This window comes from Diabrotica undecimpunctata, chromosome 4, assembly GCF_040954645.1.
Source record: "Diabrotica undecimpunctata isolate CICGRU chromosome 4, icDiaUnde3, whole genome shotgun sequence".
NCBI lineage: Eukaryota > Metazoa > Arthropoda > Insecta > Coleoptera > Chrysomelidae > Diabrotica > Diabrotica undecimpunctata.
Genome location: NC_092806.1, coordinates 17332084 through 17358069, shown reverse-complemented (window position 1 = coordinate 17358069; position 25986 = coordinate 17332084). Strand labels below are relative to the sequence as shown.

The 25986-nt window shown below is 33.5% G+C and overlaps 1 protein-coding gene across 2 annotated transcripts in view; it reads right to left on the bottom strand.

The window, feature by feature from the left end:
• LOC140439249 (probable multidrug resistance-associated protein lethal(2)03659) overlaps window positions 1-25986 on the bottom strand; it is a 173437-nt gene that overhangs the window by 5831 nt on the left and 141620 nt on the right. For both annotated transcript variants that reach the window (XM_072529048.1, XM_072529049.1), the window contains exons 10-13: window positions 13118-13268; window positions 5604-5834; window positions 2317-2475; window positions 1740-1995 (exon numbers count right to left, since the gene is read on the bottom strand). In XM_072529048.1, coding sequence (XP_072385149.1) covers window positions 1740-1995; window positions 2317-2475; window positions 5604-5834; window positions 13118-13268 — 797 coding nt within the window. The remainder of the gene's footprint in view (window positions 1-1739; window positions 1996-2316; window positions 2476-5603; window positions 5835-13117; window positions 13269-25986) is intronic.

Here is a 25986-nt window from a genome sequence, read left to right as displayed (position 1 = left end):
ATCTGGATCCATCCTTCGAAATTAGATGTAGAATTGAACAGGCAAGAAACTCATTTCAAAAATTCAAGCCTCTATTATCCAATAACTCATTAAATTTGAAAATCCGTGAAAAGTTTACAAGATGTTACGTGTGGTATGTACTTTTGTATGGATGTGAAACTTGGACTTTAAACGCCAATATCATGAATAAAATCGAAGCGTTTGAGATGTGGTTGTATCGAAGGATACTAAAAATTCCATGGACTAGCAGAACCAGAAACGAAGAAGTTCTTCGAAGAATGGGACATCAACGAACTCTATTAAATATTATTAAGAGGCGTAAACTAGAATATCTTGGACATATAATCAGAGGACCAAGATATAAGTTCCTTCGGCTAATTCTCAACGGTAAAATCGAAGGAAAGAAATGGATAGGACGGAAGAAACTCTCTTGGTTGAGGAATTTGCGGCAGCGGACAGGTTTGACAGCGGACCAATTGCTACACGTAGCGCAAGACCGAGATCAGTATAACAATAGTATAAGCATGGTAGTCGCCGACGTTCCGTAGGGATATGGCACTCTAAGAAGAAGAAGTACCCACTCAAATTCGTGGACGCATAACTGGAAGATATTCTAATAGATAAAATTCAATTCCAGGTTATACCATAATTAAAAGAATTTCAATATGGTTTTACTGTAATAATTAATTATAAAAATAATTTATGATAATTTCTAAACATAACACTATTTATAACATATTAATGTTCAAACAATCTGCCACTTTGTTCTAAACAGTATCTCAATTGATTGTAAAATCCTCGTCTAACATTAGTCAGAACGCGTGCCGTTATTTTTGCACACTCTGCAGTAATTCGCATTTTTAATGCTTTAATTTTTGTAAATTTTTATTCAGAATAGATTTTTGATTTTAGATGTCCCAGATAAAATAATCGTTTGGAGCTAGATCTCCCGATCTCGAAGGCCACTTAATATAACAGTTAGGTACAATTAAACAATCATTAAAGCTATTCTTAAGAAATTCCTTAACCTCCCAGTTATTGTGCGCAGGGCATCCATCCATTTAAAACCAAATTTCTTCTTCATCTGGAGCTATTTCTGCAAGTCTCGGTAAAATCTCTTCTTGTAGCAAGTCTAAAAACATTTTTAAATTTAAATTTTTCTCATAGAAAAATAGTCCAATAATACTGTGTCTAAATATTCCTAACCAGACATTTATTTTTCGACGATATTGGGTATGGCTTTCAATATTATCTTCAGGATTTCTTGCCGACCAAATCCTATAGTTTTAAACATTTTTTCCATTATTTAATGTAAATGTACATTTATCACTAAACAAAATGTTTTTTTAAATTGTCTGTCTGCATTAGTCTCTCTAAAATTTCATAAAATTCCGCTCGTCTCTCAGCATCTCCTTCCCTTAATTCTTAATGACATTCAAATTTATATGAACAGAATTTATTCCTTTTCAAAATTTTTAAGGTCGTAGAATTATGAATATTAAACTGGTCTGCAATGGTCTGAGAACCTATTCTAGAATTTTCTACTACTGCTGTTAAAACATTAGAATACAAGTAGACACTATTAGCTACAATTACAAATCACGGTCCCAATATTTTTAAAATTTCGTAAAATCCTTTGAATTGTTGAATGACTTGGAATTGGTCTATTGGGACATCTTACGCCAAATTACTTTATTTAAAACTACATCTGTAAACATTTTAATAAAAAGAAAACTCACCTCAAGCAACTTAGGGATATAGTTTTGATATCCACACCGTCAATTTCAATATTTCCTCCGTACTCGTACAACCTAAACAATGTTGAAATAATTGACGATTTTCCTGCCCCAGTTCTTCCTACAATACCAATATTGTGTTTGGGTTTTATTGTAAAATTAATATTTTTTAAGACTGGAATTTTGTTGTCACCGTATTTTAATTCCACTTGCTTGTAAATGACTCCACCGTCTGTTGGCCAGTCCTTTGGTGTCTTGCCTATAATATTACAGTAAAAGAATGCCAAATTAATATATTCAATGGGCAATAATTACTAAAAAAACAGTCAAATACCTTTAGAATCAAGACTGTTATTGAATTAAATAATTAAGTGACAAAAAAACATATTTACAAAAATTGTAAAAACTACCAACAATAAACCAAAAATATAACGTTATAAACACTATAAAAATTGGTATGAACCTCTGTATGCATTAAGAGCTACATTTACTAAGTTTTATTAAGAAACGAAATCTGAAATACCAAAGAAATACCACGAAAAGTAAAGGAACTATTCAAATAATGTTTTCGTTTGTTTACCTGAGTCATCTTCTTGTTTCACTTTTGTGTACTCCAAACATCGCTCCACTGACGTCATATTAGTTTCTATCTCTATCCATTCGTTGATACCCCATAAAATCATATCTGAGAGTCTTATTATATTTGTTAGAGCAAGCCCTACGTTCCCAGCGGAAGTATCTGTAAAGTTAATATTTCAGTAATTTATTATTTCAGATTACTGAACCGTTGAAATACATATTATTATTTGAATTTAAAATGCTTGTATAAATCAAAAATTGAGCAAATAGATATTGGAAGTAAAGAATTTTAGACGATACGTTTATAACGAATGTGTACACAAAGATGAAAATATCAATCATTTATTTATATTTATTTTAATATTATGACAATGTTTATACATTCAACCCTTTTACGATACAGTACTTATTGACTTTTTTTATTTAAAAAAGCTTTGCTTAGTAAATTACTATATATATTCAGGGATTCTACAGTATTCACTGCCTTCCCTCGCTCAACCGTTTCCATCTCTCTCTGTTGTCTCATTCTCCGTCGTTTAGACCTCTCTTACTCATGGCGTCGTCTACTTCGTTCCTCCAGGATTTTTGGGATCGTCGTCTTTTCCTCCTTCCTATGGGGCTCCAATCGGTTATTTTCTTTATCCATCTACTGTCGCTAGTTCTTCTTACATGTCCATACCAGTTTCTTTTTTGTTCTATGTATGTTAGTATGTGTGTTTCTACTGATGTTCTTTGCTTTATTTTGTCATTAATTCTCCTATTCATTCTTGTTACTCTGCAGCATCTTCGCAAATAAATAAAAAAATTGATCTCTATTGCTACTATCTTACTGCTGTTTTTCTTGTTTATAATCCAATTTTCAGCCCCATATTTTATAATACTTCGCGCTAATGTTTTATATATCTGTGTTTTTGTCTTCATATTTAGGTGTCTATCCCACCATACTGAGTTAAGTAGTCAGATTGCTGTTCTTGTTTGTCCTATTTTTTGCTTAATTTCTTCCTTTTTTGCTGCCTTTTTCGTAATTATAAACCCCAAGTATTTAAATTTATCCTTTTCTTTGATTGTTACGTTGTCGTCAATCTGTAGATCCTTAATGTATTCTTCACTTGTTTAGTGATAGATACTCTGTTTTCGCGAGGTTAATATCTAAGCCAGCCTTGGTATATTCTTCTTGTAGTTTCATGTAACTGAAGTGTTCTTGGTCTTGATCAATCAGTACTTGATCGTCTGCAAAGCTCAACGTATATAGGTATTCGTTTCGTACCGGTACTCTCATGCCTTCGCATTTTCTTTTCCATGTAGTCTTCTCTAAGTATATTTTGAATGAGGTTGAATATGTGGAACAACCCTCACAGTCTTTCTCAGGTCCACAAATACCAAATATGTATCTCTAGTTTTTACTTTTTTCTTTTCCAACAGTTGTTCCAGTGTGTATATGTGGTCTATGCATGACCTTCCTGCCAAAGCCTGCCTGATCCTCCCCTATTTTGCCTTTTATCGCTTGCTCTATCTTTTCCCGCAGTATCTTCCCATGTAATCTTCCTATTAATGATATTACGCTTATTCCTCTGTAGTTTTCGTATCGTTTTCTATCTTTTTTCTTAAATATACATGTCATATGCCTCCGTCTATTCCTTTGGGAGCTGTTCTCCATTTATGGCTTTCTGAAATATCCATTTTATCATCCGGTGTAATTTTTTTGATCCGTATTTTATAAGCTCAGGTGAGATGCCTCCAGGTCCCGGTGCTTTCTTATTTTTGAATGCTTTTATAACCGTTCTCATTTCCCTATCTGTTATTTCTATTTCTTGTTTTGGGGATCTGCTTCACCTTGTTTTGTTTTCCAATGAATTGTGGTTTTTGTTCTGTTAATAGTTCCTTGTAATAGTCGTTGAATTCTTTGTCCTGTATAGTCCCCAATTTAATTTTTTTCCTTGCAGTTTTGTTTCAATCCCCTCAGTACTTTTCATGACCCCGAAGTTCTTGTACTTCCTATGTATGTTTTAATATTTAAGCAGGTTCTATCCAATTCTTCATTAGTTTGTTTTGTTATTTGTTTTTTCACTTTTCTATCTTTCCCTCTATATTGTTTATAAATTTCATACTTTTTTTTTCAAAAGTTTACATGAAGCGCTTCTTAATGATATAGGACGATATGATTTTGGTTTTAATTTAGCTTTATTTGATTTAATAAGAGGAATAACAGTGGCACTTTTCCAGATTTTTGGAAATGATTTTTGTGACCAAATATTATTAAAAATTTGAAGTAAAAACTCTTTTGCTTCTATGGGAAGTTTTTTAATAAACTGTATTGGTATGTCGTCTGGACCTGGTGTCTTTTATGCTATTAAGTGCTTCTTGAAACTACCCATAACTAAGAGGTATATTGATAGGGTTAAATTCGTCGAAAATTGTAATCGGTACTGCCTCTTCTTGATGTTTGTAAGTTAAGAACTCGTTACTGTAATTTTGGCTGGATGAGAATTTTTGATAGGTATCAGCTAGTTCATTTATTATATCCCGTGGATCAGTTAGTAACGTCCCTTCTTTTTCTAAACTTACGATTTGTTGGTAAGTATGCTGTCCTGTTATTTTTTTTTTACTTTTTTTCCAAACCGATGATATATTTGTGTTGATGTTAATGCTAGATATGTATTTCTGCCAAGATTGTTTGCTTTTTTTCTGATTCTCCTTGCTTAAGCTCTACATTTTTTGTACTCTGTTAATAGATCAATATTTTTGTACCCAAATGGTTCTATCGAGAAGAAAAGATAAACAAATTGTGTTTTGGGATTCTAAGAAAATTTTCCGAAAATAAAAGAATAGATAGTAAGCAACAATGCCGAAAATAAACCAAAATATAGTAAAGAAGAAATTTCAGTTGCTTTTTTGCCAAGATAAGATACGTGTCTACAATTTTGCGATTTTAGTGGCCAGAATTATAATTTGATACAATTATAATTATAATTATTTTCTCATTCGCAATATTTTTTCTAATTTTTGCTCTCAATCCGACTATTATCTTTTTCAGTTATATGTTTTTGTTAAAAAAAAACTTTTTTCAATCAAAACCCGTAATCGAAAATAGCTGAAATATTTTTAAATTTATCGCCATTGATTGGTTTTTGTTTCAGTATTTACAGAAAGACATGTAAAAAGAAAAACAAAATTGAAAGTCAGCCTACTTTAGCCTGAAAAATCTCTACGTTTAAACAAAAAATCGATTCCAATTATTTCCTTAATAGAGAAACAGAAACCTTGTTTTAGAAGTCTGAAATCACTTACCGTCTGGGAAAAACAGGAATTTCGCTATAATGATGGTGGAAAATGTAGCGCTGAGTGCTCCCATATAAAATCCCAAACCGGCATGGCTCAATCTCATAGTGAAAACTGCCGACGAATACAAATCCTGATGTCGATAGAATTCATTTGTCAGCTTTTTTTCGGCATCAAATGCTCGGATAGTTGACAAACCATCGAGAGTTGCATTAATGTGGCCCACCAAAGGGCTTCTAGCTAAAATCGTCTTATTAATTAATGTCGCCATCGAAAATTATTACCAGACTCCGGAATTTTAGCATTTTTATAGATGCGGCAGGGCAGGGTTCCCAATTATTTTTATTACATAAAGGCAAGGCAAATCAAAAAGCGCATAACTTTCCAGTATAATTTTAAAAATAGCTTTACGCCCAAGTTTTACCTCCTAAATACATCAATAATTATAATACTTCAGTAAAATAGTTATTTTATTTAAAACATTTTAAAATATTTTTGCACATTTTATCTTTCAGAGAGTTGACCTATAAAAATCATACGAACAAGCTCAATTTTGCCGAGAATAATAATTTTTTACACCACAAAAAAAAGTTACTTTTACTACTTTTAACCCCGGGTTTTCCCGTAAAACCCCCCTCGTAGAAAGGTAAAAACGCAAAAAAAGCGATTTACCAAAAATCTGTACGCTGTAAGAAAAAAATATTTTAAATAAAAAATGTAGCTGAGAGAATTTTAAATAAAAATATTTATTAGCACTTGTGTAGAACGAACAGTTCTCTTAGAAACAACGCTTGGAGCAACCGTCAATTTTAAATGTCAGTTACGCACGCGAAATCAATGTTCAATAAAATTGATATGTTCATGATATATTTTTCGATATGTATTTTAGCTTTAGTTTCTTGAGGGCCTGAAGATGCTGTAAAAGTTTGTAAACATGGAAACCGGAAGCCTATGCTTTTTTACCAACTTTAATAAAGCCTATAATGGATTATGTTTGTTTCATCGACTTCGAGAAGGCGTTCGACAGAGTACAACACGATACACTTTTCGATTGCCTACGGGCAGCAGGATTGACCACTATGATATAAGACTGCTGAAATACTTATATTACAATCAAGTAGCCTATATCCAAATTGAAGACAGTCCGACTGAAAAAATATCCATCAAACGTGGAGTACGGCAGGGTTGTGTTTTGTCACCCACTCTTTTTAATCTGTACTCTGAAGAAATCTTTAGGGAGGCTTTGGATGACAGACAAGAGGGAGTAAGACTAGGTGGAGAAGTAATTAACAATATTAGATACGCTGACGATACAGCCATACTTGCAGAAAATTTACAAGATCTCCAAACATTACTAAATCTAGTCAGTGAAGCAAGTTATCGGAGAGGCCTTAAAATCAACATTTCAAAGACAAAGTGGATGGCAGTTGGAAAGATCAATATAGATCAAGGTCTGATTTCTCTTAATGGAGAGGAGATCGAAAGGGTAAATCATTTCAAATACCTTGGCAGCTGGTTAAATGGTAAATTGTGACTCTGATGAAGAGATAATAATCAGGATCGAAATATCACGTAAGGCTTTTATGACCTGGAAACCAGTTTTATGCAACAGAAACCTGTCGATGAATATTCGTAAGAAGGTCCTGAAATGTTATGTGTGGTCCATCCTATTGTATGGTGGTGAGACATGGACGTTAAAAACCACAATGCTAAACAAGTTAAAAGCATTCGAGGTTCCACAGTAGATGAATTATTTCGCGCAGCAGCCGACAGAGAAAGGTTTCAGGAAATTGTAAACATGATGATGGTCAACGTCTGAATATGGACACGGCACCCAAAGAAGAAGAAGATAACGGATTGTGAGTAGAAGACTTATTTCTCTTACATTTAAAAAATTACCTGTTTAGCTAGACAAATTTCTAAGAATATTCACCGAGAAGTGTATCAGTTTTAAGTCCCCAAAACAGATTCTTGCAGTGTTTGGGATTCTACCAATATTGCAATAAAGGAAGACAACGTTAACAATGATAATGACAAATGGAAGCAGCTTACTACAGAACTAGAGTTGCGACACAGAAAAACTAAAGCTAAGCAAATATAAAATAACTTTTGATTTACAACAGGCATTGCCGCACTTTCCACTAGTTCAATGTTTTGTAAAAAAAAATTTGTTTTGCCGACGAAATGGGAATTTGCTTACTGAGCCATTTTGAACGTGACAATATCAGAGGTGAAAAACTATCGCTATCTCTGACAATTCATCATCTTTGGCTCTTGAACCCTGTGTGGGTCTTGGTCTGTTCAAGAATTAGTCTCCATTCCCCCCTATCTTTCGCCCTGACTTTCCAATTTCTGGCCCCTAGATTCCTCAAGTCATCTTCGACTTAAGTTTTAAATCTAGATCTTGGCCTGCCTCTCTTCCTGGTTCCTACTAGCTCTTGATATAATATCTGTCTTTGGGGGTCTCCAGTGTCCATTCTTTCAAGGTGTCCTAGCCACCTTGGTCTAATAATTTTAATAGACCGGACGATGTTGCATTTTTCATAGTATTGATACAACTCAAAATTGTAGCGCCTGCGCCATATCCCGCTTTCTTGTACTCCTCCGTATATGTGCCTAAGTATTCTTCTTTCAAAGCGGCCTAACAGTTCTTCGTCCTTTTTTACCATAGTCCATGTCTCTGACGGGGATGTCAGGACAGGTTTAATAAGAGTTTCATATATTAGTATCTTGGTTTTTCTGCTAATTATGTGTGATGTTAAGAGCTGCTTTAGTCCAAAGTAGGCTCTGTTCGCCAGGTAAATTCTTCTTTTAATGTCGACGCTTACTAGGTTGCTGTTATCTCTGACAATTACGGGGGCAAAACAAAAACTGGAATCTAACTGCTGTTTGGCTCAGGTTTGGTAACCTTGGGGCACTATAAACAAGTGAAGAACTTGTTTTCCTATCGTGGGACACACTATGTTACCGTCTGATAGAGACTTTGCCATGGTATAGAAGTCAGTTATCATGGAAGTTCTGAAGAAGGCACAGAAGAAACCAGCATTCCTGGTTTATAGAATGGCACAAGATCAATAGATTGCGTAAATATTTTCAACAGCCAACTGCAACATTATTTAGTATCAGAAATGCAGTAAGAATGGAATTTTCTACAGAAAATCAATCAATTTTGTATGCTTCCGAGACTTCTCCAGTTACACCTAACTGGTCCAGTTACACCTGTTTCATTGAAAAATGGAGGCCAAACTACTTTTTTCAAAGCTCGGTTTAGAGAGAATTTAATAAATAAATACGATTATGGCAAAAATTGAGCATAAATTTTCTTGTTTTCAATGGATCCCTCAAGCATATTACGCGTTTTACAAAGATTTGAAACCAGAAGAAGATTTCGCGTTCTTATTACAATTCCTTCTAGCAGATAATATTATTTTTAACAAACGTTTATAGATATGTGCCTACTAATTTTTGAGGTCTACTTTTATTCCTACATGTGCTACCAGCTTAGTGTAAAATGTGGTCAGTATATTATGTCTACAAAAAATCTTCAAAATTATCATGTTAAAAAAATATTGAAACCATCTTTGTGCATTAATTTGTAATAATTGTAATAAGTTACTATTGTTTGATTCATTTAAAGTTAAAAGAATAGATTTATTTAAAATAATTTTGCGAAACCTAAACTTGATTTTATTTAAAATAATTTTTTGTCACATACCAGATTTTACACCCGAACCCCTCAATTATTGAAATAGATTGTACAAGGAAAAGTTCAGGGTAACAAAAACGTCGGCATAAGACGAATATCCTGGCTAAAGAACCTGGTTTACAACATCCATCGCGAAACTTTCAGAGTAGCAACAAATAAATTTTTTATTGCCAGAAGAAATATAAGCTTTATAAGAGCAATATTTAATAAACGAAACCTATTTACCATCGATTGTATTATTAAATTACTTATTAATATTATTATTATATTAAAAAAATTATTAATATTTGATTGTTATTGAACAAAAATTATCATTAAAGAGAAAATTAAACACCCTTTAAAATGATATACAATAAGGTCTCATTTTATGCGGTGGATACGTTCTACAGAAAAGCATATATAAATAAATCGCATTAAAAAAGTTTTGTTTGCATGATAAATTACATTGAATATCTGAAAAAAATTCATTCTTCTTCTTCTTCAGTGCCTTATCCGGTCCGGATGTTGGCGATCATCAAGGCTATCATGGTTTTGTTAACTGCTCTGCGAAACAGCTCCGCTGAGGTCATCCCAAACCATTGTCGGAGATTTTTCAACCACGAGATACGACGGCGTCCCGGTCCTCTTCTGCCAAATACTTTACCCTGCATAACAAGTTGAAGAATTCGATATTTTTCTTCGTTCCGCATCACGTGGCCGAGGTACTCAAGCTTACGTTGTTTAATTAAATTAAGCACTTCTTTTTCTTTTGTCATGCGCTGTAGGACCTCAACGTTGGTGACATGGTCCACATAAGATATTTTTAGTATCCTTCTGTATATCCACATCTCGAAGGCTTCGATTCGTTTTTCAGTGGCTTGCGTCAGTGTCCAGGCTTCAACTCCATATAGTAACACTGGAAGAACGTAGCACCTCACTATCCGCATCTTGGTTCCCAAACTGAGATCACTGCAGCACAGCAAGGATCTCAACTTAATAAATGATACAATAAAAAAATTCATACAAACAAAAAAACTTCAGGCCTTCTTATTAGCTATCCAACGCACTGGCAGTTATTTTAAATCTTTGCCTTTTAAAGCACGTGGTCACAGAGATTTATTTATTAAGAGCGGTTTCACATCCATTATCCTGACGCATTGCTACAAAGTAGTAATGCTACTCGGTCTTTACTTGCTTTAAGTCCACTTGCAATTTTTTCATCCTTCGCAATGTAAGTACGGTTAAGCATTTTTTTCTCATACACTCTCGTTTCATTAGCGTTAAATACTTGATCGGCACAATAGTCCCCATCTTCAATACTTTTTGCTAGCTCCTGTGGAAATATTGTTGCTGCTACTTCATCTGATGTAACACTATTTTCCGGAATCTTGATAGGAAGTGCATTTCTTTTTATTAACCTAGTTAGTTATCCTTTGGTACCTGAAAACTCTTAACCAGCTTGCGAAGTGGAAGTTGGTGGCTCTGACTGTTTTAACAACTTTTTGTTCTTTCCAAAAATACATCCCTTGAGTATGATGAAAATTTGGACTAACGATATTGAGATGGCAAAAACCTCTTCTAATGAAAAATAAAACTTTATGACACTCACTTAAAACGTTTAAATCCGAAAACCGTGCTGCTTATCATACTGCAACTTGGAAACAGCAAAATTTTAAACAACTGATTATAAAACGAAGCACCGCTAAGTTTTGTTGTTATTTGATAGATACATTCCAGTACCATCTAGTACAAACGCTAACAATTTTAATCACAGTAGTCACTTACTTCCCTTAACCCCTGCACCATCGTTTCCAGAACCATTTTGTTTAGGAACCTGTTGAGAGGTATGTTGTATAGAAATAGCAGGTAAGTTTAAACATCTTTTCAACTAATAATAATATACATATTAAATGTTCTGTATGTTTTGTGGTATACAGTATAGTATTTATTATGATCTATTTTCAAAGTAGTAGATTTTAGGTTATGCCTCCAAAACAATGAGCTTTTGGTACAGTGGTCACACACTTATGCAGGAACAGTGTCCACTACTTTTGACAAAAAAAGTGGTGGCCGCTGTTCCTACATACGTTTGTAAAAAGCAGTGGTCATTGTTCTTTCTGTAAAAAACATTAAAAATAATTTTGTTTCAAATAGTAATATGCTACGGAAAATACCAAAAAATCCCGGTATTGGAAAAACTATAGATGAAAATATAAGAAAAGCGATTTATCAGTCGTTGCAAATTTTTTAAGTAATTTTAAGAAGATTTATAAAAAATATGCATTAACACCTAGTCTGGTATAGAATGTTGACGAAACAGCACTAATAACTGTATAAGATACAGGAAAAGTAATAGCCAAAAAGGGACAGAAACAAGTAGGTCATATAGTTTCAAATGAAACAGGCACTTTGGTAACCATGTGCAATGCAATAAACGCTATAGATAATTCAATTCCGCCATTTTTAATGTTACCCAGGGATTTTTTAAAGAATATATAGCTAAAAACGCACCTCCAGGCTCCCAGGGGTGGGCTGTACCAAGAAAATAATATAATCTTGTTGACTTTGCCGCCACATACTAGTCATCGCTTTCAGCCACTAGATAAAGCTGTATTTAGTCCTCTGAAGAAATATTACTCATATGGTTGTCAAAATTGGTTATTGAAAAATCCTGGAAAGAGGATAACAATTTACGACATGGCAGAGATTTTGAGCGACGCTTATCCACTTGCTTTTTGTCCAAAAAATGTAGTATCAGCTTTTAAAGCTACTGGGGTATTTTCATTCGATGATAACATTTTTAATGACGATAATTTAATGGCTTCAACCGTAGCAGACATGCCAAACATACATCAAGAAGAACAATTTCTAAGGAGTCACGGAATACAGATTTCATTTCCTACAGTTACAGATTCTACCACAATTACAAAAGAAGATGTTGAACTCATTCTAACCCAACCAAAAAGTGAAGTAACACAACAAACAGCAAATTTGTTTACTTTTAAAGCGGATTTATCATCTTATAATATTTGTTAAAGAGTATTACTTTTCTTCTTTTATAAATATTATAAATAAAAATATAAGAGAAGAAGATTTTTGAAAAAACAAAATTAGTTACTCCTGCATAACCTGTATTTTTTGGGGATTACAGAGTACATTTTCAATTTACCAAGTGCTTTGACGTTATTTGAGTTGATACTCATTAATATATTATGATTTATATTAAAGTTATCTTGAATTTACTCGAAAGGTGGCCACTGTATCAGCCTCTCCCCTATAGCTTTCAATTCTCGAATTTCAAAGGCTCACTTTACTGACATCTGGATGTGAATAGTTAATATTTAATTATAATAGTTAATAAGAGAAATTTTTGGATGAAATATAAACCGCACAACTTTAAAATCGCATAAAAATCAGCATAAAAAGAGACCTTACTGTACTACTTTACTCCATTCCTTATTTAAAAATTTAATGGTAGCGTTTATTATTACTAGAAGTTTAAATCTAAAGGGCTAAAAATATTCAATTAAAGTTTATTCCTTAAGAAAAAATTTAGCTGAGTGCGATTTTTCATATTATTTAAGGGTGTGAATAAATTATTGTAGGATAGTTTACAAATTGTCACCTTGTATAATTTAGTTTGAATCCACAAGTTCTATTTTCTAGAATTTGATTTCTGTTTCATTTAGGAAAAATTAATGTTAATATATGAACTAACATTCGCAACAACCACATACTAATATTAACCTAGAGGAGGGTAATAGGCTATTTTGTGTGAGTTCTACCCTGCCGCCTGCCGCATTCCCTTAAAAATCCAGAGTCTGCTTATTACGCTTACTTGCAGCTTCTAGTCTTTTTAAATTACGGCCCGTGTTGATATATAGAATTCTTAACGTCACAACGAGGCTGATAAAAATTATTGAAGGAAAGAGGAAGACCCAATTAACTGTTGCTATGAGTACCAGGATACCTAAGCAGTAAAATGCGGCCTGAAAAAGAACGCACAGTTAAAAGACAAGATATGTAAATTTATACAAACGCTTTTTTTATTTCATTCGTTTAAAGGATGTGCGGTATTAAGATTTTTATTTTACTCTGGTTTTAGTTTTATTTTGCAGAAAATTTCATCTAGATTTATAATTTTTGATTTAATTCTAGTGGGCAAATCTGTCTTACTAACTCTCAACGCGGATCTTCCCGAGAACGTAGTAATTTTCATTTACCTCACCGCGGAAATATATATATATATATATATATATATATATATATATATATATATATATATATATATATATATATATATATATATATATATATATATACATATACATATTTTGACCACCTAGAATTTTGTAAGAATTTTTCAATAACTTTAAGTTTATACAATGTTTTCTATTGTAACTAAATTCCCACAATTCAGAAACACTTTATCGTCTTTTAGGCACCGACAAACGGTGCCGACAGCTCAATTAACATATTGCCTGCCACACGCCTTTCTCAAAAAGTTTCATGGGGCACCCACCACACCAAAAAAGTTGTTCAATTCTTGCAGGTCATGTCAGACAGATATGACTGACGGAAATTTTTACGGTGGGACCATGTTAGTCATATATGACTGACACGATAGCTTTTGAATACCCTTCTATCACTGAAAATTACGTAAGGGTATATGGATTTTTATATGCAATTTTGTTGTTGTGGCGTCCAGTGATACCTCATTAAAACATTGGTGGCGCTCCAAGAAAAAATAATGAAAATTTATTACGTATGAATATTTTTAAAGCAGTCCATGCACATATAAGGTTGATCAGGACAACCACAGCAATTAGTCATTACTTTGTTCACTTTTTTTCTGGCTTACGATCTTCCTAGAGAACCAATCGAATATCTGTAACAAGGCTTGCAAATACGACGAATTTTTTTGTCTTTGGTCAATGTCCTGTTTGTTTTTATAGGTTTTCTCTTGGCTCTATGTCTAACATTTGCTAAACCAACCAGTTGTTCTCTGAACCTTCGTATTTGCATCTTCTTTTTCTTTGCAATGCCTCTACCAAAATAAGTTTTCGGGCAGGCCACGTCAGTCACAATTGGGTGACGATTTTAAATAAACGAAACTAATTTTTTTTATCATGCAATAATTTTTTGCTGAAAACATGATAATCTAGATATAAAAACCTTTCACTATCTCTTCTTTTTTTGCTGTGGCCTCCCACGAAATTTATTAAATATTGCCTGTGGCCCCCAGTGAAACAACGTTGTCACTCATATATGACCGATATGGCCTACAGCAAAAAATTTCTGTCAGTCAATTTTGGGTGACGTGGCAGGCAATGTGTTAAGGGTAAAAAGTTTGCAGAATTGATATCAGTTTTATGACCTCGGATAATGCACGTGTTGTTTGTACCTTAGTTTTCTTGGAATATGGCTATTTTGTTTTATAAAAACCTTTCACTAGTGTACAGTTGTTCGAAGAGTAAACTTGTGCAATTTTTAAATTTAAAACTATGGCTGAGAGATTTGTTAGATCTGTTCAAATTGTTACTTTGATTAATAATGGAATGAGTCAACGAGAAGTGACCAGACTGCTTGGAGTCAGTCGTTGTATGGTCCAAAAAATTTACCAACGATTCGTACAGACTGCATCTCACGAACGACGACTAGGATCAGGCCCGAGAAGAATCACGACGGATAAAGAAGACCCTTCTTTACAACGCACTTCTTTGAAAAATCGGTTCTTTACGGCTAGATCCATCCAAAACCATTTTTAAAATGCTCACAGGTGGACTTCTACTCTACAAGCACTTCTACCATAAGTGAATTTGGTCTAAGGGCTCGCTGTCCAGCAACAGGACCTTTGTTAACAGCAGCACAACGACAACGCCGAGTACAGTTTGCTAGAGATCACGAGCATTGGACGATAGAAGATTGGAAAAATGTTTTGTTTAGTGATGAGTCCAGGATGATTCTTTATGGCTCAGATGGTCGCAATAAAACATACAGAAGACGTGGGGAACGATATGCTGTTTGTGTTCGACGAGTACGTGGTGCTTTTGGAGGAGGTTCGGTAATGTTTTGGGAAGGCATTTCATTCGAGGGCCGTACTGATCTAGTATTTATTGATAGAGGAGCGTTGAATTCACACCGATACATTACCGAAATTTTAGACGAGCATGTAATACCTTGCTGGGTTTTTCGGCGAAAACTTTATTTTTATGCAAGACAACGCACGGCCACACGTAGCCAGGATGGTAACGCAATATCTGAAAACTGTAGATGTGCCAAAAATGAACTGACCGGCTCAAAAGTCCAGATTTGAACCCGATTGAACATATTTGGGACCAACTCAAACGAAGGGTAAGAAACAGAATACCTGCTCCAATAAATCGTGAGCAGCTTCGGTTGGCCCTCATGGAAGATTGGGAAGCTTTTCCTCAGAATCTCCTCCTCCTTTTTCCAATCCAGAATTTTATCAATTCAATGCCAAATCGAATAAGGAGGTAGAACACAGTATTAATAATCACGATTGAATTGTAATTTTATAAAGAAAACAGAAAAAATGTACAATGTAAATTCACAAGAGTATACTCTCGTATCTTTGATTTGTCCTTTTTCATATTTCGTTTACTATTATATAATATATTACCATATTATCCACAAAGTACAGTAAATATTAAATTCATGTTAAATTAGATTTGTTTGATAAAATTCATGACAGACATATTTATGTAACTAATATATGTATAATGAGAGCTAACCGCAATTGGTAATTATTGTGGTTAATTTTTAATATTGAATATTCACAGTTGGGGTTAAACCCATTATATATTAATAACAAAATAATATGTTTCTGGTTTTAAATTTTAAATGAATTAGATGCAGAGTTTCCGAAAACCATTCAAAATAATAATAAGTATGCTAGAAATTCCCGAGGGAAAAAGAGTGACAGTATTTTATTAGTGCCTCCTATTTCTGAATCCATTTACATGCTACACAATTGTATTGCGCTATAATCTTTTACTTTTGATCGTTAGCTTTCAAAAACAATCACTTTCTTCGGATACTTTCTTAGACTACAGATTCCGCTAAAAATGAGAATTTTCTTCAATTTTAAGAAATACATTTAAGTAATTGTCGTTGGAAACAGTTGGTCTGCCACTTTTGAGCTTATCTCTAACATTGCCAATATTATTAAATTTATGCAACATTTTGCTTACCGTCGCTTTACTTATTGGTACTCAATCAGAATAGTTTTCATTAAAGATATCGCATGGTTCCGCCATATTTCTTTTACGATATCCGTAACATAAGATCATCAAAACTTCTATTCGCTGTTTTTATAACAGCGCCATCGTAATTTCAAATAATTTCTATTAAAGTATTTTGATTTCCAATTCTGTGTCATAAATGTCAATAAAAAGATCTACCAAGGCGTCTATATTGTCTTCACTCAACATTGTTAGAACCTCTATGTATATGTCGTCTGGGCCTGGTGCTTTTTTCTATTTGCTCTAATTGCCTTTACAACTTCTGACTTTAATATTTGGGGGAGGGTTTACTTTTACATTCACTTTCAGAAATTCTTCTAGTATTGTCTGAGTATAGTTGCTGTGTGTAATTTTTCCAATGTTAAAGTAGATCCTTGAGATCAGTAATTAATTTATTGTCCTTTACAATACTGTTAAAACTGTAAGGGTTTGTATAATTTGTCACTTCTTTAACGAGTTTATGTATGTTAAAGTGTTTTTTTTTCTTCCAATTCCTCCATTTCTGCACACCTGTCTAGCAGCCACTATTCTTTAGCTTTGCGATACTTTTTCGTATTTGTCGGTGAATTTGCTGATGTTTGGTTCGGTCTTTGTTTTTAAATGATCTGCGGTCGTCCATCATTGATAATATTTCGTCTGTCTTCCAATTCTTCTTTTTGTGCTTTTGGGAAGCGATAAAAGACTTGGTGGTGATTACGATAGCTTTTTTAATACAATTCCATTTGATTTCTATTCTGGTCGGTTGTTTAGATTTGGCGTGATATCCGCTAGTGCCTCATTTAATTTTTCTGTGACTTTTAGTTTAACGTTAGGTTGTTTTAAGCTGTTTATATCAATTTTCTTTATGGATTTTTTTTTTAATTTTCTTAAGCCTAATTTTCAATTTTCCTACTACGGGATTGTGATCAGATCTGATATCTGTTCCAGGGTAAGTTTTTACTCCTTGCAATCCATTTCTGTATCTCTGATTAATCAATAAAAAATCAATTTGATTTCTTACGATGTTGTCATGCGTATGTTGTGGAGACTGCCAGGTGTAGAGTCTCCGAGGTGGCAGTTTGTACCAGGTATTCGCAATGACTAATTTTTCTTCTTAACAGAACTGGATTAGCATATCTTGTTTCGATCTCCTAAACCAAAGTCACCCACGACATCTTCAACACGTCCTGCCCTACCTTAGCATTGAAATCTCCCATGATTATAAGTGTCTGGTTCTTGTTAATAAGTTTCAATAACTCCTTAATCTCTCTATACAATCGTTTTACTTCATTTTTAGGCTTGTCCAAAGTTGGTGCATAGATTTGTATAATGTTAAGGTTAACAGGATCAGCTTGGACTTGTAGTAGTGCTGCCATATCTGAGTATGCCAATAAGTTCCTTACTGATTTGTTTGAGGCTGTATTAACTAGAAATCCAACTCCGTTATAATGATAGGGTAGGTTATTTCCTGAGTAATATAGTGTCGCTTTTTCTTTAGTGCATAAACCACTTGACAATAATAAATTAACCAATTTAAGTGCGAGAATTTAAAAGATGTGGAACTAAAACCATATAATAATATTATAATTAAATAAAAGATTTAAAACTAAATAAGGTCATATTCTGAATAATAAAAATAAAATATTTAAATAAGTCTTGAACACTTTTCCAAACATATTTACATTTTCCAATTAACCTAAAAATACAATTGAAGATTTTTATGTTTTCAGAGAAAATTAACTTATTTTAGTGAACTAGGAAGCTGACGCAAGTCTTTATAAAAACACTATGTCGCATTCTCGTAATAATAAATTTGTTCGTATATTCGTTAGCTTAGAAAAGCCATTGTTTTTGGCTATTAACCGTTTTGAATTAAGATGAACTGAATTCCTTTTCGCGTCCCACTTAAAAACGTTATTACTTCTTATACTCTTCCTGAAATCAGAAACAACCGTTACGACGGTGGAAGTAAGTCTAACGATAGTGAGAGCAATTAAAAAATCTCATTAAAGGTAAGTAGCTACAGGAATTTTCTTTTTACACTCGACAGATTTTCAGATTTATCCAGTCCTTCGAAAAATTCCTTACTTTAGTTTCTAATTGGTTTAGTTGTCTATCGGATTAGTAAATAAAAATATTGTAGTAAAAACAAGGTACTGAGATAATTTGTTTCTGTGATTGCGAAAAGTGTCTGAGAGGTTTATGTAATCTTTTTTCTTTTTTCTTTTCTCATTTCAATCGTATTTTGTAATTAGGATAGTTAATATTTTTCTTAATTCTATTAAATAATTACTTATATTTAAAACCTGACATATTATCATCAAAGCTCTTCTTCTTTTAGTGCCTATCCTCTGTGGATGTTGGCAATCACGTTGGTCCATACAACTTTGTTGACAGCTGCTCTAAATAGATGTATGGTAGTCATTCCTTTGCCATCCATTGCCTTCTATCTTGCCTTGTAAAACTAGTTGATACTTATCATTGCGCATCACATACCCTAAGAACGTCATCTTTCTGATTTGTTGGATCACGGTGTTTTTTGTAACACGATGGATATGGCAAATTCTGAGCATGCGGCAGTAACATCACATTTCGAAGGCTTCTAATCGTTTGGATGTTGCCTCCGTCAAGGTCCAGGCTTCGACTCCATATAAAAGTGTAGAAAATACATAACATCTCAAGACTCGTGTTTTTATATCAATGTTTAGGTGCATATTACAGAAAATCTTCCTGAGGTGATTGAAGACAGCTCTCGCCTTTTGTATACGACATCTTATTTCCTGTGAGTGGTCCCATTCTTTATTTAGGCTGTATTCAAGGTATGTAATTTTGTCGAAAATTTTTAAGGGTTTATTATTAGCTGTGAATTGGTGCTGAATTACGTCGGTTTTATTTACTACAAGAGTTTTGGTCTTCTTACAGTTTAATTTCATGCCGTATCTATCACCGGTCTATTAATGGCCACTACACGGTCTATTAATGTTTGTAGATCCTCCGCATTATCAGCAATCAAAACCATATCGTCCGCATATCTTAAATTGTTTATGATTTCACCATTGATTGTTATACCTTCTTTTAAACCATCAATAGCTTCCCTGAACAGCATTTCCGAGTAAGCATTGAACAAGTCGGTGATAAAATGCAGCCCTGACGTACTCCCCGTTTTATCGTGAATTTTTGTGAGGTTTCATTGTCTACTCGTACAGTTGCCCTTTGCTGTAAGTATAAATTTTTAATTAGGCGTAAATCTTTGTCATTAATACTAGATTCTTTCAGTATCTGAAATAATTTCTGATGTTGCACCTTGTCAAATGCTTTTTGAAAGTAAAAAAGCATGCGTAGACTTGAAGCAAGATATGCTGAAAACAGCTTATACAGCAATAATTTAGTATTATTTTTTAATTCTTAAATTGTATAACAGTTATAGTATAAATATAATTATATATAAATAAATATATAATACAGTGTGTTCATAAAGTGTGGAAACGTTCTATTATCTCATGACTTAATTATTTTCAGAGTTAAAGCTCTGACCGGTCTATTTTTATTTTTATTTTTCAACCTTTTTTGAAAAAAATTACTTTTACCCAAATTACCTTAGAAGATGTGATGTCACCGATAATTGTTTTAACCCTTATCCGGGTAACACATTTTACTTATGGAACAGGGCAACTCGGGATCGTTGGGCCCACCACTGTTCTTGAATGTACTATTCATATTTACCCATATATTTGTTATATTCTTTTTAGATTTTTTATTAAAGTTAAATTAAAATTGTCTAGATTAAACAACAGGTGCTACTGTAGTATGCGTAGTATCTCCAGGGGATGATCTACCTGAAGGATTTGCACAAAATAATGAAATGCAAGAAAACTGTTGTAAAAAAATATTTATTTGTAAGTAATAAACGAAATTATATGGAGAAGGGGAAGAAGAGAACAGAGAAATAATCATTAACGAAACTTACGATAGAGTACTAATATCAGAAGAAGAGCTACAAGAATGAATAAAAAAATTAAAAAACAGAAAAGCACCTGGTCCTGATAAGATAAACAATGAACTGCTAAAATATGGAGGAACAACACTACGCAAATGGCTCCTAAAATTATTCGTCGATATAATAAATACCGGAGTAGTACCAGCGGAATGGAGGGAAAGTCTCCTGCTACCGATACTTAAAAAGGGAGACTCGAGAAATCCTGAAAATTATAGAGGCATTAGTCTAATGAATAGTACATTAAAATTGTTAACAGCAGTCATAAAAGATAAAATCGAGGAAAAAGCGAACATGGCAGATGAACAACAAGGCTTCCGAAAGAACCGCAGCACAATAGACGCAATTTTTATTATCAGACAAATAATAGAGAAGTCTATTGAATATGGAAAACCAGCATACATGTGCTTTGTAGATTTAAAAAGTGCTTTTGACAGGGTGAAGCAAAATGACATCTTAAATTTATTACAAGCTGAACAAATAGACCATCAGATAATAAGGTCAATTAATGAAATTAACAAGAACAACAAGACCAGAGTTATAATGCCAACAGGGGAAACAGAATGCATAGAACTAAAAGAAGGAATTCGCCAAGGAGACTCGCTCAGCCCATTGTTATTCAATATGGTGATGAATCAAATACTTCACGAAGTAAGAAAACGGTACGGATACCACATGGGAGTGCATAAAATCACGATACTATGCTATGCCGATAATGCAGTGCTAATTGCTGATAACGAAGATAACCTACAAAGGCAGCTCCACGCCTTCAATATCACAGCAAACAAACTTAATATGAGAATATCAGTAGAAAAAACTAAATGAATAGTGATCAGTAAAGAGTCGCGTAGATCAAAATATAAATAGACGGCAAAATTGTAGAACAAGTAATGAAATTTAATTACCTAGGAGTAGAGATCACTAGTGACAGGGATATAAGAACAGGGACAACAAGGCAAGCATCAAAAGCGGCAAGAGTAAGTGGTTGCCTCCGAGAAACCATATGGAGAAACAAATATCTGACAATGGAAAGCAAAATGAAAGTATACAAGACAACAGTAAGACCAATCCTAACATATGCAGCGGAGACAAGGACCGATACAAGAAAGACGAAACAACAAATCAACATTATCGAAATGAAAGTATTAAGATAGATAGCGGGCATATATTATCATTAAAAGACAAACAAACCAACAGAAGTATACTCGAACAATGCAAAATTCAAAATATTAACAGGTGGATAAAAACAAGAAAAAAAACTGGAACGAACATGTAAACCGAATGGGACCAGATAGATTAGCGAACATCTGTAAAAACAACAAGTCGTATAGCAGAAGATTCAATTGAAAGAGTAAGATTAGTAAAATAGTTATCGCAAGTCACATTCCTCTTGAGATGAAAGACCTTTGACTACTGTATTTCCGTTTTTTCCTATATATGGTATTTCACCTAAAGGGTAATATGTTTCCGAGTCACAGGCCCACCATATTTTCATGCCATACTTATCTGACTTTAAAGTCATATACTGCTTGAAAAGACCCCTACTTCGATACGGAACAAGTTGCTCATCTACCGTTATATTTTTTCCTGGTAAATAGTACTTCTGAAAGTTTTAGTTGACTTCATTCCACACATCGCGTATTGCTGCTAATTTGCCGTTCCTTCGTTCAGACCTAGTGCCCTTATCGTCAAATCGAATAAATCTTAGCAAATTTTTGAATCGTTTTAACCCCATGGTTGCTTTAAATATAGTAGGACCATAAAACTTACTCTAAAGAATATCTACATTATGGATCTTGGCACTCAGGTGCCCTGCAGTTAGTAGTAGTCCAATAAAGGCATATAGCTGTGTAGAAGCGCAATATTTCCAGTTTTATATCCTCAGGACATTTTCGGCTTCTTTATTTGTACACTTCGTCTTTTCGTTCACAATTTTTTCGTCCACAAACAAACAAAAGGAATCAACAGGATCATCTATACTTTGACCAGTTGCTAACATTACTTTGCTTTTTATTATGTCGCAGGATCGCATACGTCCTGTCGGTTGCGCTTGATTCTTCCAGTTAACTCCATCCTTAGTTTCAAAAATTACACACTCTGAAGTCTGGGAACTTGTAGCTACACATTCTTCTTCATTATCACTCAATACTACTTGCTGATCATCCTCTTCACTTGCTTCCGAAAGATGATCTTTAATTTCAAAGTCACTTTTAATGCCACCTACTTCAGGAGATTCTTCACCTTACCGGGATAAATATTAAACGAATTTACATGCTGTACAAAAAGACAGCAAAAATTACAAAAACACTAGCCAAGAAGAAATAAGGGCATTGCTGATGTGTTTTTATTTTAATAGGACTGCACCCTTTACCAGACAAAAATTTATATTGGTCAAGTGATTCTTTTTATAATAATCCTGTTAAAGATTAGAAACTATAATCAGATAAAAAAGTATTTAGTTTTAGTATTAAAGTGTTTTAATATATCATTTTGTTCTGTTAGTAGTTAGATTTAGTTGCGTGTTTGAGTTCTTTGACCATCTCCATGTACAAACGTCTGTTTTGGTTTAGTTGATGTTTATTCAAAATATCTTATTGTATGCTAGAATATAGAATAACAATAGCGTTAGAATCTTAGTTGAATTACTTACTCCAAGTTTGCATTAATTAATCTCGCGGTTTCTTGGTAGTAATTTAATTAATCATGTTAGCAAATTAGTTCTATATAGTTTCTGCATATGTAGTTTGACAAAATGTTATATATACACAGAAACCAATGGTATACAATATTATTTTAAGTTTGGAACCTATTTTTACAGTAAATTGGCGATTCATATTGATAAGAAGTACACTGGGAAAAAGTAAACAAATATAGTTGTAAAAATTTAAACTTCGTCATAGAAATTTGTAAAACGTAGTAATTTCGTCACATTACTATCAGTAATTTATAAAAAGAACATGAATTCGTGTGTACCACATTTATAAACATTGATTATTTATGTCCAACTAAAGAAATGTCTATCAAAACATACAATATGAAAATTACTTCTCGGAAAAGAACCGTGTTGAAAATCCAAAACTCGACGTTTCGGCACCCACTTTGGAACCACTATCAAAAAAGGTATGGTTCCGTTCGAGTTAAAGGTCTCAATTTGCCTACTTCCCTCACTTACGAGTATCTTGTTCTGTATAAAAACAAGAACTGGCGCTGAGGCCTCAATCTGCCTACTACTTAAGTCTCGAGTGACAGGTGGTCTTACGATTCAATGTTTTAACCTTGTTTAGGCTATTGCCTCTTCAAGGAAGGGGTGCTCCTTTTTCGGAGCAAGGGGGTGTGGTAAACGTGATGACAAATGCTTGTGGAGATGTAGAGGTGGATTGCTAAAAAGCTGTAGTTCAGAAGTTGGCATGTGTGATATGGACGATATGATGAAGATTTGTTGGTAAAGAAGGCCAATCAAGTCGAAGGAGACACTTCAAGGGATTACTAGGCATATTTGAAACGGCTCTTAATCAGAATTTTTGACTTGCAGTTGTTAGCTGCGATATTTGATGAGAAATTATTCTACAATATCAAACTACTCATGAGGAAGTTCGTGTCCAGTGTTGTGTAGAAGTTTAGCTGGAGGGAATGGAACTTTTCTTTTAGAAACCCTAGTGAGTATTTGACATCGACGATTGCATGGCGTCTTTAATACCATTAACATAGTAGTATCTTCCTTTTAAATATGATTTCAGTAAAGTAAACATTGACTCTGGAGCATTCAATTTTATTTTGAAGAGCAACCCTTCATGCCAGACTTTATCAAAAGCCTGACTTACGTCAAGAAAGAGTGCCGAGCAATATTTTTTCCTCAGAAGTTTAATTCACTGTATCAACGACTCTATGTACTTATTCTGTTCTTGAATGCTTTCCTCTGAAACCAAACTGATGATCCGGGAAAAGATTCTTTTCCGTTATTATCTTCATAGTTTTGAAGTCTTGTCGCTATTAGCTTCTCAAAAGTTTAACAATTACCGGTAAAAACTATAAGGATAATAAAAGGTATGTTCGTGAGGTGGTTTACCAGGTTTATGGATCATTATTATATCAGCAATTTTCTATTGAATTAGAACAATTTTAAGCCTTAGTGAGGTAATAATGTTATCATAACTATTTCTTTTGCTTCTAACTCTTTTAAGATTGTTACTGTTATAAGGTCATAACCTGGAGTTTTTATTGTTTTTAATCTATATTTAATGGCACTTTTACTTCTTTTTTGTAACTAGTTTAATTTGCTCATCTAGCTGTTGGATTGTTGATAGACTTTTGTAAATAGCTTTATCTTCTTCAGCTCTAACAAAGGGTTAGTTAAGATATTTTTCAAATGTCTTTGCTTTTTCATGATCTGTTCTCGCCTATGAGTCATCTAAGTTTCTTAATACTGGGATGTATTTTCTGACTTGTTTTAATTTCCTGGTAGCCTTCCAAAGTGTATAATCGATATCTGCTGTTGATCTTAAATTTAGGAGGTAATTATCAAAGTAGGATTTTTTATGCTGTACTATTGTATGTTTTAGCTGTCTTGGGGCTCGATTGTAGTTTATTTTATCTTGCTACAGCCTTGTGTTTTGCCATATCCTCCTTAGTTACCTCCTTTCTTTGATTTCTAATATTGATGAGACAGTTTCCTTTATTCTGTACAGCTTTACATTCTGGAGTGGCATTCCAGGCAGCTTCTTGGAGAAGTATAGTAAAGAATACTGAAGGTATAGTTTGAATCAATTTCATAATAAGGTACAATATTTAGGTACCGTTTTCCAAAGACTTTGTTTACAAAGAAATAAAGACAGTCAGGAAGTTTACTGGGCCAGTCAGTAGGTGTGTAAACTAGATAAGTGTTTGAGCTGTAGTTTCTGTATCATTTGAAAAATAATTCTACCTCCAGCTGGTGAAGGGTCCCAACTTACATGTTTTATATAATGGTCAGCACCGGCACAAAATCTATTATCTAGTGAGCTAAAATAATTAGCAAATGATTCTTTATTTGGCTGATAGTTTGGTGGAAGATATGCTGCAGATATTGATATTGGTCCAAGCCAATTTTTTATAATAATACTTGCTACTTGCAGGTGTGGCACTTTTATGTTACCAAGGAGACAGTGTTTTATTCCTTTTCGAATAATAATCAGGGTGTGGTGCATGTGGTTAAATGTGTCTCTGAAATTAGAATTATGTCAATATTGTTTTCTAACAGGAAATATTGCAATTCGTTTTTATGATTTACAGCCAATTCAAATAGCGACAATTTATAACATTTTAACAGAGTTAATTATCAGTTTTATTATTTTGTTTTTTAATGTTTTATTAATCATTTCAATCAAAATTTATTTTTAAATAAAATTTACGTAATAATATTAAGTTGATATTGATAGTTAGAAATAAAACCATAAACCATAGAGCAAAACAAGTAGAATCGTATATCTGTAA